The sequence below is a fragment of the Eubalaena glacialis genome, chromosome 3 (assembly GCF_028564815.1).
Source record: "Eubalaena glacialis isolate mEubGla1 chromosome 3, mEubGla1.1.hap2.+ XY, whole genome shotgun sequence".
In the NCBI taxonomy this organism is placed as follows: Eukaryota; Metazoa; Chordata; class Mammalia; order Artiodactyla; family Balaenidae; genus Eubalaena; species Eubalaena glacialis.
The window spans coordinates 136,918,997-136,935,173 of record NC_083718.1 but is presented as its reverse complement, the minus strand read 5'-3'; the positions used below and the strand labels follow the sequence as shown (position 1 = coordinate 136,935,173).

Here is a 16,177-nt window from a genome sequence, read left to right as displayed (position 1 = left end):
CTCAAGAGCTTATAGTCTATCTTGGAACATCAGGGAAAGATTCCTGGAAGAGATGACACCAAGAAAAACCTGCAAAGTCCAAAGGGAATCTTGTGGCCTTTCTCCATCTGGAACATGTGGTCTCCAAGGTTATTGCAGTAGAAGAAAAGAGCTATTTCCTCCTGGAAGTACTTGATTCTCTTGAATTCTGTGAAATCCCTTGTTCCTGGTTTTTACTCTACCATGTTGGTCAGTTCTTCTTGGTCTCTTTTGCTGGCCATCTTTCTCTTTTTAATCTCAATCTGTAGGGCTTTATATTGGACCCCCTTCTTTTCCCAGCTGACCTCATTCAGTCTCATGGCTCTAAAACTAGATAGGTAGGTAAAGAGAGAGAGAGAGAAAGGTAGAATATAGTTTCTGTCCTGGACTCTTTCCAGAACTTCAGGTTTGTGTTCCAATCACCTATTCCATATCTTCACTTAGAAGTCAACAGACATTCTAAACCTCACATAGCCTAAACAGACACTTTTATTTTTTTCTCCAAAGCAAAATGTTTCCAAAATGCCTCTGTTTCAATCTTTCCTATTGTGGTAATTGACACCACCATCTTCCTAGCTACTCAAGTCAAAAATGCAGAAATCATCCTTAACTTCTCCTTTTCTCCTATCCCCTCATACCAGCAGTTGACTCTTCTAAAACATATTCAAAATGCATTCATTCTTTCCATTGCTACTCTGACTATCCTAGTTTAAGCTACTTTCTCATTACAAAGCGTAACAATAAAATGAACACTTAGAAACCCACCGTTCAGCTTAAATGCTATAAAATTACCAATATATTCTTACCGTGTCACGCTTCCCTATACGTAACCACTATTCTGGACTGTGTGTCTATATCATCCTCATACTTTTTCTCATACTCTTTCAGAAATGTATGTATTTCTGAACAGTGATTAGTTTTGCTTATTTTTGAGCTTAACCAAAATTATGTGTATGTAATCTTTTGCAACTCACTTTTTTCCCTTGGCACTCTAACATGAGGCCTCCATTGACTTTAGTATGGATGAAACGTTTCTGCTTCTATTAAGAAACAAGCTCTTCACTTGTGATCTGGATGTTGAAAGGTTATGTTTCTTTAAAAAAAAAAAAAAGATGGTGGAGTATTCAGCTATGTCAAATGCTGCCAATAAATCCAATGAAATGAGAATAGAGAAGTGATCATTAGATTTGGCAAAGTAGCATTCATTGCCGACCAGGAGCAGCATCAGTAGTGTGATGGGGACAGAATCAGTTGGCATTGCTTGAGAGTGAAGGTTAGGTGAGGGAATAAAGACAGTGACAATTCACAACTCTTCAAGAAGTTCTGTGAAGGAGGGCGGAGATGTTGGGCAGTAGCTGGAGCAGGATGTGGTATTAAGAAATTCCCTATTTGTTTTTGCTTTTAGGATCAGAGATAATACAGTATATTTGCAAGGTGATGATAAGGGCCCAGCAGAGAGGGAGAAATTAATGATACAGGAAGTAGGATAATGGTGGGAGAGAGACCCTTGATGAAGCAAGAGGATGGGATCCAGAACTCAAGGGCTTGGTCTTTGATGGAAGTGGGGATGCTTCATCCACAGTAAAATCAGTAGGGGTGCTGTGTTAGGGAATTGATGGGGAAGTTTGAAAGTTTCCAGGGTGGAAAGATTAGGGAATCCCTGTCTGATTGCTTCCTTTTGCTCAGTGAAGAAGTTAAGAGAATCAGATCATTGGAAGTGAGCAGGTGGTGGGAGGGACAGTACCAGCCATTGGGAAGGAACACCAGGGTGGATGATGAGCCACCAGAAATAGTGACAGAAAGGAGTGGAAAGAGAGTGAACCAAGTGTTGAAAGTTATCCAAGGGGAGGAAGGGCGGGGACATCTGTGTAGGGCTTCCCATGGAGACATAGCGGGTGGTAATGTATAAAGGCAAGAGTATACCACTAAAAAATTGTTTAATCAAATGGGTGTTTGTAAATCTGTCTGAGTTATTTGAAACTAGATTTTAGAGAAATGTATCACAGCCCAAAGAGTGGACATGGAGGAACCAAGATGGTAAATGACTTATCTCTATCTTGTCCTGCTTGGAGCATGGTTTGGACCAAAATATTCTCATGGGTTCAATTTAGCCCACTACCTGAAATCTCTCAAGATATTCCTTTTTCATATTTACTTTGTGTTAAATTCTCCATTTTCACTGTTCTTAGAGATCTTTCTACTCCACTCCACTGCCTGCTAAAATCTCTGTGGAGGGATCACTTTCCACTTGCAATTCAATTGCTCTTGTTCACGCCCTTGCACTTGCCTTGGCTTCAGAGATGGATGCTAACCTCAGAAGCAGCACGTGGCTTGGCCCTGATTTATTTACCACATGTACTGTTTCATAGAATCCTAGAATCTTGGGATTTAGAGTTGAAAGAACCGTCGAGGTCAGTTAGGTCAGTTAAGCTGATCTTCTGCTTAATTTAGGATGTCCTCCTTTTTCATATTGGTGATTCCCTCCTCTTTAACCCTATGGTTTTTTCCTTTACCATGAAGGTACATTCATCTCAGGAGAACTGACTTCCATTTCTCAATATTCATATTTTTAATCATTTGTACCCATCTTTTTTTTGTCACTTGGACATATGGGCCTTTGACTTTCCTTTTCTCGTCTACCCATAAAAGTTTTATCTGTCTTTTGTTAGATAACACTGAGGTTAGGACTTTAAGTGATTTTATGACAGTTGAATGTCAAAGATTCTCTCTAATATTAGCCCTTAGGTTGCTCTAAGCAGCAGTGGTTTGACATTTCTGGTCATGAAATTTTACACTTGACACTCATACAGATTTGGCTAATGATTTCTCTCCCATAGAAGCTTATGCTGCAAGTGGGCACCATTAAAATTTCAGCTTCACTTGCAATTTATCCTTTGAAGAAAATATGACTCTAGAATTTGATTCTTAGCTCTGTAATAATCTGGTAGGTTGTAGAAGCAATGAGTGACAATGAGAGGCAATGAGGCAATGAGTATTCCCTTTAAATTTCTTACCAATATGTAATTTACTGAAGACATTTAGCACCATGGAACACGTCCACTGGCTTTGACACTGAGCACACCCAAGTTTCTAAATCCTGATTATGTAGTCAATGTCTGGATTATATAGTTTGTGGAGTGTTCAGATCTTTGCTCAACACGGTGGACTGTAATGGACGAGCGGGGTCTTTGGAGACAGTGAGACCTGGGCTTGGCTCTTAGCTTTGCCATTACCAGCTCCACGGTTTTTGTAAATCACTTAACATTTGTCAGCCTCCTTGTCCTCAGCTGCAAAACAGGTATAATCACATGTACCCTCTGCCTTGTGTGAGGATTAAGTGAGATCATGCATATTAAGTGTCCAAAGATTACCTGGCACATGGTAGGTGGTTAATAAATGTCAGGCCCCCTTTCCTTCTGTTGCCTGTGCTTTTTTCCTTTTATGCATCTGGACTAGCAGAAAAAAAGTTATGAGCTTGATTCCTGGGTCCCTGTAATCCTGAACGATTGAGAGCACTTTCAGAATGTCTTCTGTACACATTTCTTACTTCTAATTCCTGGTTGCAAGGGTAAATACTACCACTGGTGAGAAGAGAAGGGGAAGAAAAGAAGTGAATGTTTAGAAATAAAAAAAGAGAGACAAAGGCGAGAGAGGCAGGAAGAGGAAGTGACAAAGGAAGAGAATAGAAAGGTGTACCTGATGGAGGATGTAAGTTTTATAGAGAAATCATAAGCCTTCACAGAGCCAGGCAACCGCATGATGCAGAGCAAAGAGCAGAGGCTACATGATAAATCAGAGCTGTGTTCAAAGCCTGGCTTCTCTGATGATTAGTTCTGGAACCTTGATCAAGTTCCTTAACTTCTCAGTACTTCACTTCTCAAAGGAAGAAAACACAGCAGCAAAATTTACTGAGTACTTACCATGTGTCAGCACTCTTCCGTTCATTTACATTCTCACAACCGCCCCATCTGATGTGTAGAATTAATGTCCTCATTTGACAGATGAGGAACTTGGCTTGAGGACATGGTAAACATTTGTTCAAGATCACAGAGCTGGGATTTGCCCATAGACAGTCTGGCTCTGGAGCCCACACTTTAACCACTGCGCTGAAGCTAGTGCATCACGGGGCTGAGGAGGGCGGGAGATGTAATTGAATGGGCCCACAAAGGGCCTGCCCATAGTATGTGCTGGGACATGTGCTCCCTCCCTGTCCTTCTTTCTCTTCTCCCCTCTCTGGCTGTTTGTCTTCTGCTCTCCAGATGGGACTTAGTTTCTGGAAATATCCATCTGGTTAAATGGAACTTGCTGCTCCAAAAGGAACCCCAAGACAGCCTCACCCTAATACACTCTGAATGTCACTGTTACACAAGCAAGGTTGGTGCAATTGAAGCCTGTTTTCAGGGATTGCTTTTGCTGATTCCACCCCTGGCTGTAAACCAGAACAAGTCTGACAGTGGGAGAAATAAAACTACTTTACCCATCCATACACACACACACACACACACACACACACACACACTCTTAGACACAGGAGTTGATTATTCAGTTTCTTTTCAAGTATGTTCGATTGACTTTCTCAAATTAAATTAGGTAATATTTGACCATCGTCTTATGGATTGGTGGTTATTCCTTCTATGAGTTCAGCCTGTGTTTCACCATCAAGTATATAGTATTGCCTGGTTTGTTCATTTGCTTATTCATCATTTAACAAAGAGTAATTGGGAGTCTGTTATATTCTAAGCACTGTGCTAGATATGAGGCGTATTAAGATGAATGAGATAGGCTTCCTTACAAATAGATTATTGTCTAGTGATCATAAAACCAAATAATTATACTCCAGCATAAGTTCAGGAACGGAGATGAACACAAAGTTCATCATTTGTATTTTGTATTTTTACAGGATCAAAAAAATGTTTCCCTTATGATTTATGTTTATTTTTCTGTTGAGAATTCTTTCTGCATTCCAATAAAAAAGAACTAACCACACGTACTTTCTTTGAGTTGTTTTACTAATACACGTTTTAAGAGTAAGTTAAGAATCTAATTTCCTCGTCATTTTTTAAAATTTGTCTTCAAGGTAGCCTTGTTTTTTCTGACTTCTGTAGTCAAAGATATATACATATTCATTGTGTAACAACAGAAAAAGGAAGATACTGGGACACAAAGAAAATTGAAATTATCCTATAATCCTACTCCCCCAGAATTATTTACTGAATAACCAATTGACTTCTAAAGTCTTCATGTTGTATAGATATATATGTATATATGAAACTGGTTTTTTCCCCTTCAAAACAGAGCCTACTGGAACATTAGATGTCTGGTACATGAGACAGAACATTGACTACAATAGACAACAGATTTCTCTTTTCTGGAAGGTAAGTTTGCAGTGTCCACTTAAAATTCAGGAGAATTATAGATTTGGGTTTTTTGTTTTGTTTTTATTGAGATATAATTGACATATGAAGAGAATTACATATTTGAATGATAAGTTTCAAGGCCAGAAAAAGACCTTCTGTTTCCATAGTGGCTTTGGTATGAGCCTTCAGAGTCTGTGTTGGAGCTCATTTTCTTAGCCAGATCCTCATGATACTTGATTCTGTGTCATTTATTTTTCCCAAACAAGGGTGAGAACTCTGACTTCCTGCCTCCACACAATCACATCTTTCCCTCACCCACTTCCAGTCGGATCAAGGTTCCCTCCCATCCCCGAGCATGTCCACCCTTTGACCCCACTCACTATACCTTCTCTTCTAATTCATACAATATGCCCAACAGTGACCATGCAACCTCACTTATTCATCTGGGGTGAAATTAAAGCTGTGGATGTTTAAGAATATGGTTTCTTGCAAATCAAAACTACAATGAGGTATCACCTCACACCAGTCAGAATGGCCATCATCAAAAAATCTACAATCAATAAATGCTGGAGAGGGTGTGGGGAAAAGGGAACCCTCTTGCACTGTTGGTGGGAATGTAAATTAATACAGCCACTATGGAGAACAGTATGGAGGTTCCTTAAAAAACTAAAAATAGAATTACCATATGACCCAGCAATCCCATTACTGGGCATATGCCCTGAGAAAACCATAATTCAAAAAGAGTCATGTACCACAGTGTTCATTGCAGCTCTATTTACAATAGCCAGGACATGGAAGCAACCTAAGTGTCCATCGACAGATGAATGGATAAAGAAGATGTGGTACATATATACAATGGAATATTACTCAGCCATAAAAAGAAACGAAATTGAGTTATTTGTAGTGAGGTGGATGGACCTAGAGTCTGTCATACAGAGTGAAGTTAAGTCAGAAAGAGAAAAACAAATACCGTATGCTAACACATATATATGGAATCTAAAAAAAAAAGGTTCTGAAGAACCTAGGGGCAGGACAGGAATAAAGACACAGACATAGAGAATGGACTTGAGGACACGAGGAGGGGGAAGGGTAAGCTGGGACTAAGTGAGAGAGTGGCATGGACATATATACACTACCAAATGTAAAATAGATAGCTAGTGGGAAGCAGCTGCATAGCACAGGGAGATCAGCTCGGTGCTTTGTGACCACCTAGAGGGGTGGGATAGCGAGGATGGGAGGGAGACGCAAGAGGGAGGATATATGGGGATATATGTATATGTATAGCTGATTCACTTTGTTATGAAGCAGAAACTAACACACCATTGTAAAGCAATTTTACTCCAATAACGATGTTAAAAAAAAATCAAATGGAAAAGAATATGTTTTCTATGGTCATTGAAAAGGGAAAGGATGGAAAAAAAGCTGCTCTACCTCAGGAATACTAATAATAGTAGAAAATAATAGGAATAGGAAAAGAAAGCAGCCCTTACGAATAGTAGTAAAACAGTAGTAAACTGAACAACCTTCCAGAAAACAATGAGGCCTAATGTTATTACAAAAGGTAAAAGTTTTACAGAGTACCGAAAGCTGGCATTATCATTTCACTTAATCCTTACAAAAACTCTAAGAGGTACATACTAGTATCCCCACTAACACATGAAAAAACTGAGAGTCCAAGAAAGGAGGTTCTTCTCAAAGTCACCCACCTACTAAGTGCAGAGCTGGGACTGAAATCCATCCAGAGCTCTTTCTGCTACAGCATGACTCATCTTTGTCCAAAAAAATACCATTTGAATTGATTGGCATGTTCATAAGAAGAGGTTTTATTTCCCAAAACCTACATCCCTTTTACGACAGTTCTTCTAGTTAAGGGTAAATAAAGAGTTTTGGAATTATGAAGCTGATGAGCATGAAACCAGAAGTCAGAGTAATAAAGTCCTCTGATGGGGTTAGCTTGATAGATTTTGATAATTGCAATCTTCTTCGGTTTTAAGAGATGAGCTCTTTCTCCCTCTTTCCCTTTCTCTCTCTCACACACACACACAATGTCTGGCATAAGAGGAGTCTACTATAAATAGCTTGGTGAGTCATAATCAAGTTCTTCACTTTGAAACTAAAACTGCAGCTTAAAATTTATCTTAAAGTAAAGCATTGTTAATAGCAATATTATTCCTAAAGCAAGGCATTTAGAGCAGCCATAATTTGTAAATAGTATAGAAGAACCCAGCTCAATTCCTGGCTATTGGTTTTCGTTTTCGGAAGTAAGCGACTGGTTAAAACCAATATTCTTCCTCCCATAAAGATCCCTCCTCCCAAAATGTACTTTACAGTTATCTGAAAAGATGCTCTATTCTGGTCCCATTTCACTCCTCTCTACTCTAGGGTTTCTCTCGGTAGAATGAGGGTAATGATCCTGGTACCTGCAGAGCTGACAAGGCCATCGTAGGGCCCAGTAAATGAGAAGACACAAACCCAGAAAAATCACAGGGGCCACCAAGGAAAAATTAAATGGTACTGCATCATGATTTTTATCCTAACAGTGTAAGCAACATGCCCGGTGCTATATCTGTGTATACTGTCACAAAGAGAATTTAGAACAGGCATGAGCAGGGTACCCTGAAGCCAGCGTCAGAGCAAAGTCAGAATAACTATTTGTTAGCCAACAGGTAATGCTTAGCAAGCTTGCATATGCAAATTCCTCTCTGCGGCTCATCTTGATCCTGTCCCTATTCCTCACAAAGCTTAGATCCTAAAATGAAGTCTTGAAATTCAAAGAGGCTTTAAAGCTCTTCTAGTCTACCCTTTCTCTCATAAACATTGCTCCCAGCCCAGTCAGGACAGACAGATGTCTGGGACCTTCTGGGACAGGGAGAATCGCTTTGGAGGAAGCCCATGCCTTGATGGCATCTCTTATTGATAAGTTAGAAAATCTTTCCTTTTGTGGAGCCAGAAATGTGGGCCCAAGAAGGATGCTTTGGACTGGAATCGATTTGAATAAGAAACCAAAAATGTAAATACTAGAAGCTTCTATAACCTTGTGCCAGATGGTAGTCATGACAGGGCACCTTAAAAACCTTCAGTGATTGTCCAGCCTGAGAAAGGAAAGTTGGACCCAGTCTTCAGTTTTATAGGGTCATTACAGGATTTAGTCCTTCTCTGTCAAATCCTGGGCTTCTTCAATTGCCTCTGCACCCACCTGGGAGAGGCAATTAAACCCCGACTGGAGTTGCTGAGATGAGCAGTCCCGCTCTGGACCCCAGAACCACGAATCCCAGACCTCTAGAGCCAAAGGGCATTTAAGCAGCATGCAGTTCCTACACTCGTTTTACAAACACGGAAACTGAGGTCTAGGGAGGGGAAGTGATTTCCCATGAGAGGATTCCATGATGTGGTGCTTGTGCTGGAAGCCTTTCCTGGGCGGAAATACTGCCCTCTGGAAGCACCCCTCTCCCACTCATCCGCCTGGGGATTCCTCTTGCCCCGCTTAGGCAGGCTTGGGAGCGTCACGCACGGGGCTGTGCTATGACACAAGGAACTCATCTAAACCCCAGGCTAGAAAGAAACACTGTAGCCAGATCAAGTGCTTTGTGGTGGGGCCTCAGTCAGACCACACTGGGGAAAGGAAGCAAAGACATGCGTGTGGTGGGTGATTTTTCTTTTTTCACTTTGATCAATACTGGGAAACCAGATAAGGGGGACACCCCGCCACTGCAAAGGGGAATTTGGGGCTTTGGCACCAAAGGAAGCCCCAAGTAAAACCCCATCAGCCTGTGAACACAGAGAGAACACGTTTCTCTTGCAGATAGGGAAAAGTGAGATGACCTTTCGTTTTTGTAGGATGTTTACACTAGGGGAGAACAGCTTGGTGCTGAATGGGTACAGCCCCGGTGCGTGTGGAGGGAGTTGAGGATGTGTGAAGGTGCGTGTCTGGAGTGGTGTGTGTGCATGTGTGTTGTATACGTGAGTGAGTGCACATGTGTGTGAATGCGTGTGAGTTTTGTATGCGTGGGAGGGAGGTGAGTGTGTGGGTGTGTATATGTGAGTACGTGTATGAGTGCGCGGGCATGTATGTTGTGCATGTATGTGAGTGTCTTAGTATAATAAAATACCATAGACTGGGGGCTTATAAATAACAGAGATCAATTTCTCACAGTTCTGGAGGCTGGAAGTCTGAGATCCAGCTGCCAGCATGGTTGGGTGAGTTCCCTCTTCTGTGTCGCAGACTTCCGTTGTATCCTCACGTGGTGGAAGGGGCTAGATGGCATTCTGGGGTCTCTTAGGGAGTGCTAATCCCACCCATGGGGGCTCCACCCTCACGGCCTAATCAACTCGCAGAGGCCCCACCTCCTGACACCATCACATTAGGTGTTAAATTCCAACATGCGAATCACCCTCCGTAGTGAGTGAGTGTGAAGGTGTGAATGGGATACATGTGGGTATGAGTGTGGGTGTATATGTGTGGGTGTGTGAGTGTGAATGTGTATGAATGTATCTATATGCGTGTGTATTTATGAAGGTGGGTGTGGGAACATGTTGAGGATAAAGGAGACCTTTGATGTTCTGGTTCTCACATAGTTACTCATTTTCCCACACCTTGGTTTCTCCAAAACACTCCATTTCCTCAAAAATATCCTGTACTATTTTTTGCCATAGTTGCTTTTTAAAAATTTTTTATTTTTAAATTTTTGGCCACACCACATAGCTTGCAGGATCTTAGTTCCCCAACCAGGGATCGAACCCACGCCCCTGGCAGTGCAAGTGCAGGGTCCTAACCACTGGACCTCCAGGGAGGTCCCCATAGTTGCTTTTAAGAGAAAAAATACTTTCTATGTTGAAGCCAAAAAGTAGAACCTAATCTATGAATCAAGTAAAAACACCTGGGTGTTGTTAAAACAGTAAATGCAATAACAGGTAGAAACTGTTGCTGTGTTACCAACAGCCCCAGTGTTGGGTTAGAGCCCTTTAAGGGGGGGGGTGGGGAGGAGTGTCACCGATTCTTTCCCTCAGATTCCCTCTATCATCTCCTTCTGCACAAACTTTCATACCGTTTCCTTTGCTTTGACAAAGCATTTCAATCCGTGATTCCAGCACACTTTTCCTTCAGTTAATACAGCTTCTATCCTTTAAGAAGGAAGTCACCTCGAATATATATGGGGATGACGTATGAAAAGACATGACGGTGGGTTAAAGCCACATTAACCTTTCCAATTTCCTCTGTAAATTTCTTCAGCGTCCTCTCACTGTCTCGATTATAGCAAGTCACAAACTTCCTGGTGGTTTGGGCCATGGGTCTGGAAGAGAAATACCTGTGTGCAGATGGAGCTGAATTCACTCCTTCATTCACTCACTCATTCATTTATTCATTCAAGCAAACAAATACATTAAAACCCCTCTTTAGGCCTACAGCCCGTGCTGCATGTGGGGATATGGAAGTGCACAAGCCAGGTCCAGGCTCCATGTTCTTGAGTTCACAGTCCAGCAGGAGGACAGAAATAGCAAGGCGATGGTGAGGGCCCTCAGGTGTTAAGGAGGGGTTCAAGGTTCGGCTGGGGTGATGATGGCCAGGCAGGGGGAGGGGTGAGGAGTCAGAGAGGACCTTTCAGAATGTAATACTGCAGATTTCAGCATCTTCCACTCTCTATGCAGCTGACTAACTTTGTGAACCACAGAACAAAGTGGAGCTCAGGCAATGAGCGAGTCACTGCAGTTAAGAGATGGAACATCAGGAGGACAAAGGGGATAAGAGAGTCTACATGTTGAAAGATAGGCCTGGCGGTCAGAATCCCACGGGAGTTTCTGCTTTTTTAGTTTCTTAATTGGTTGGAAGGATTTCCAGGTGTGGGTAAAGTGAGTCCACAGTCGAGTTGCTGAGGGTTAAATAGGGTGAAGTTTTTGTTTGTTTAAACTGAATTTTAAGGATAAAATCTTTTGGAATATTTAAAATCTTTAGAAAATATCATGTATAAACTTCCCCTTAAATTGTTCGTATTGATTCTGTCCAGGTGTTATTAAAGTTTTCTGACCCTAAAAAAAAAAAAGAAGTTAATACTGGAGCTCCCCAGAAGAACAAGTTAGTCAGGACAAGGGTGGGAGAACATTTGACAGGAGACCCCCTGGGGACACGACTTTGGCTTAAAGGATCACATTAGTGAAGTGGTATCCCATAGAAATATAAAGCAGGCCACAGATGCAAGCCACATGCGTAATTGAAAACTTTCTTGTAGCCACATTTTAGAAAATAAAAAGAAACAGGTGGACAATTTTAATAATACATTTTACTTACAGATATATCTGGAATGTTATCGTTTCAACATGTAATTGATTTTAAAAATATTAATGAGCTATTTTACATTCTTTTTTTCCCACTATGTCTTTGACAACTGGTGTGTCTACTAAGTGCCAGTATGGCACAGTGGCCAGGGGCTCACCCTCCAGATAGCAGCCCGTCTCGGGTCAGGATAGCCCCATTTTGAAGGCTGCATAGCTCCCTCCTGTAGGGGATGACAGCGAGTCTCCTGAGCCTTAACAAGCAAGACGGAAGAGAGATAGGGAAACTTTTGGTTCCAAAGGTGGGGAAAAGACTGGGTGTTTTATATTCACTTGTTCAATGAAGTAATTCATTTGGATAAACAGCTACCCTCAAACCATAGAAGTCAAGCAGAAAGAGAAAAGAGCCAGCCCCATACACCAGTTTACAGCACAGCCTCAGCCTGTTGAGACCAGGAGCGGCTTATTCAGTACATTCACTTGGTCTCTTTCTCCCTGTCTTTGTCTTTGGTGAAAGAAGAATATTCCAACCTGTATCACATTGCACTGAAGGGGTGAAATATGAAAGGGATTCAGTAAAAGTAGAAAGTATTATTTGTAACCTGGTTTATATTGATGGAGGACAAAGGTCTATTGTAAATCCCCAGGGAAGATTGCCTGCCAGGAGCCTGAGGCCCTTATATAATTATAGGAGGTATCCAACCTCAGAATCAATGTTTAAATACAAAAGCAGCAGATGGGAAGATTAGTTTTGCTGCAGTATTCAACTCTCTCTCCTTCCCTTTCCCAACCCTGTCTCATCACAGGCTGGCACAGCATTTCTGGAGATATTTTCAGACAGAACAGGTTGCTTTCCCTTGCTTACTAGTCACACATACTGTACCAGATGCAATGCAGGGAATTTGGGTTGGGTAGCAGAATGTGGTCAGTGACAAAGGTAAGAATAAGTAGCAGAGAATTAACAGAAGATAATAGCTTAGCTCATTGAATCCTCCAATAAGCCTATGCTGCATGTAGAATTATCCTCATTTTACAGATGAGGAAATTGAGGCTCAGAGAGGTGAAATAACTTGCCCAAGGTCATGTGGCTGATAGGTGGTGGAGCAGAAAAGCAAAAGATCTTCCCAAATAACAAGAACCAAGTCAGCAGTGTTCCAAAACTAAAAAAAACCAAAAAAGTCTTCACAGATAAAGCTGTGACTAATAAGTGTTAAAACTGCCCAGCTTTGCAAGGGATCTTGATTACAGACTCTCTTCTCTGATACAGGCTAAGCATTTTTTAAAAGTTATTATTTGCATCAGGGGAAGTAAAATATTACTTTATTATAAGTACAGTAGTTTTTTTGAAGTCCTAAGAGGAAACGATTTATCAATTCACAGAAACACCTTTCCTATAATATACTTCAAAACACAAATGGGGCACGCATTCACAAATGCATCAGACTTTTGTCCTTTCTTGGATTACATTCACCAAGTTATTTTTGATGCTGAAAGCCTTTTCAGGCAGCAGAATTCTTATAATGGTTTATGAGGGAGCTGTTCACTCTTTGCTTCTCAGACAAAGCGAAGTCAGAAAGGCTACGTTCACTAAGTTTAGATCATTTTCCACAGGACAGAGCAGAAAGAAGACTGAAGGGAGAGAGGCAGTGGACAGCTTTTCCTTTTTAGTGTATTCTTACCAGTAGGAGAGCGTGACAACAGTAGGACCACTGGCTTGAAACCCACTCTCAGCACTGCCCAAGAAGGGACAAGAAGTACCCTGTCTTTGAGATGCTCCCAGGCACCCCAGACTCCGTCTGGGTATCGCCCTCCTCTCTCACATCCACCAGGGGGCGCACTAAAATCTCACATTACTTTTCTGTAGGGACTTTTTTTTAATTTATTTTTTTAAACATCTTTATTGGAGTATAATTGCTTTACAATGGTGTGTTAGTTTCTGCTTTATAATAAAGTGAATCAGCTATACATATACATATGTCCCCATATCCCCTCCCTCTTGCGTCTCCCTCCCACCCTCCCTATCCCACCCCTCTAGGTGGTCAAAAAGCACCGAGCTGATCTCCCTGTGCTATGCAGCTGCTTCCCACTAGCTATCTATTTTACATTTGGTAGTGTATATATGTCCATGCCACTCTCTCACTTCATCCCAGCTTACCCTTCCCCCTCCCCGTGTCCTCAAGTCCGTTCTCTATGTCTGTGTCTTTATTCCTGTCCTGCCCCTAGGTTCTTCAGAACCTTTTTTTTTTTTAAAGAGTTTTTTTTTAATTATGTGTAACAGACAAAGTTATTTAAGTCAATAAATTTTTAAGGAATTTCACATGTTCTGATTCTTTCCACTGCCAATCACCTTAGTTCCTCCAAACTCATAGTCTTCAAGATAAAATAGCCCTTTCAAAAAGAAGTTATCATGTGAGTCAGCCCACAATTCTTTTAGTTAGGCTTCTTTGATCTCCAGTGAAATATGAACACACTTCAAAATTCCCCACCTGTAATCTTTGGGATCCAATTTCCTCAAGCGATTTACTTTAGGACCATGTTCAGGAGATGGATCTACCTGCAGAACCTTTTATTTTTTTTTAGATTTGTAGGGACTTCTTGAGTCAGTTTCTTAACCTCTCTAAGCTTTAGCACCCTCATCAGAATGGGCAGTTACAAGGAATAAATGTGACAATAGATGTAGAGCTCCTGACTCATGGTATGGCCCAATAAATGATAGATTCCCCCTTCTCACCCACCCAAATAAACAAACACTAGAGTAAAAATAAATTTATCTGAGAAGACCCAGCTGGCTCCTCAGGCCAAGGTTTTTCTCGGTTCAGAGCTTCTCTCCTTCAGACTCGGGGCTCGTTGGCTCTGGGAAAAAAGAATTCTGGATCTCCACCCTCCCCAAATTGCTGACCTCATGCCCACTGTTGATGTTCCAGTTGCTTTGCAGCTCTGGGCCAGAAGGGTGAATGGGGATCCAACTATGCAACATGACGCTCATACTCACCAGTTCATTGTCTCAGGCTTGCCGATAGAGGGAGCAGTGAGTCAGAGTGGAGGGGTCACGAATCCAGAAGTCAGGAGCCCTGGATTCCACTCTCAGCCCCTCTATCTGTCCCTTGAGTGGCCTTAAGCAAGTCATCTCTTGTCCCCAGGGCTTAGTTTCCCCATTGATAAAATGAAACACTGAATTAATTGTTAATTTGTAGAATCCCTTCCTGTTCTGTTGTTCTGGGATGATATTCCATTCCGTCAGGGCCAGGTGTCATCGAGGGGTGATGGATTATATACATGATTTGCAAACTTGATGTTCCTGGTTTTTTTTAACCAACCTAATCAAACTCTTTTTAGTTGCTTCAGGAGACTGAGTGCCCCTCCAGCTAAATACCTGTTTTCCCACTGGCTCATTGAACTCATTGAATCTTTTATTCTATGGACCCTGCTGGACAAGTTAGACCCATTTTCCAGTTTGGTTAAGGAGACCAGTTATCTGAGAGATGTTAACCTTTATCGCCAAACTGGAGCTTGACATTTTATACAAGCATAACTCAAGGGATACCATATTTATTTGTCTAACTCCTTGGCCCCATCCTCACCTTCTCACTGACATTTGCAACTCAAAAATAATGCAAGGTGGATCCAAGCCCTTCCCTGCCCTCTGGGAACATATACTCATCTTTCCAACCCACAGCTCTGTTTACTAGATCACTGAGATCAGCTGGATTTCCACAGCAGTCTCTAGGTAGGTTCATTGGATCCAAGAGGACTTGATGTTTCCTCCCTTCTGTCAGCACTCTACACTGGATTGCATGAGATTGCTGAGGTGTCTGTGAAGGACAATGAGTGGGTGGTAATACAGGCTGTTTCCCTATTGTCCCTTGGGTCCCTGGCAAGAATGGGGAGCTTTGTGAGCCCAGTTAACTCTTGGGGAGTGCCTTTGAGTGGGGTGCCTGGGAAGGGGGTGACAGTCCTCCCTCTGGAGCTGCATAAGGGACAGGGAGGGAAGAATGGAGTGAGAGAGAGCTGAGGGAATGGTCTTCCCTAGCCAGCTTTTGCTTTAATTTATCTTGTTTCTTCTCCTATGACAAAAGGCATATTTATTAATAACAGTTCAGAACATCACAATGTCAAAAGCACTCACTTGTTTTAATCCACACAATGGGCCTATGAGATCAGCTGTGATGGACATTTGCAGCACTAACTTTCTTGGTTCTTGCCAGGACACAGGATGTCTTCTAGGGAATGGCTGAACGTGCACCCAAAAATGCCCCCAACAACATGGCATTCACCCAGTGTGTTGACCATGGTTTATGATCCAGTCTTGGGCCTTGTGGATCCAGAAGGGTACCTAGGACATGATCTGCATTATTCAAGCTCCTAGAGCCTGAAGTATAAAAAGCTGGATGTTCATGCATTAATTTATAGTGAGAATTGCAGCTGTTGGGCCAACCAGAAGGCTTGAGTCAGCAGATAGGAACATCCTCTCCCAGCATGCTAATTATTTCAGAAGCCAAATTATAATCAGAAGGCCAATTTTTTCACTTTAAGTG

At 41.8% G+C, this 16,177-nt stretch overlaps 1 protein-coding gene across 2 annotated transcripts in view; it reads left to right on the top strand.

Annotated features, from left to right (window-relative positions):
- IL12RB2 (interleukin 12 receptor subunit beta 2) overlaps nt 1–16,177 on the top strand; it is a 68,432-nt gene that overhangs the window by 16,462 nt on the left and 35,793 nt on the right. For both annotated transcript variants that reach the window (XM_061186464.1, XM_061186466.1), the window contains exon 7: nt 5,314–5,393. In XM_061186464.1, coding sequence (XP_061042447.1) covers nt 5,314–5,393 — 80 coding nt within the window. The remainder of the gene's footprint in view (nt 1–5,313; nt 5,394–16,177) is intronic.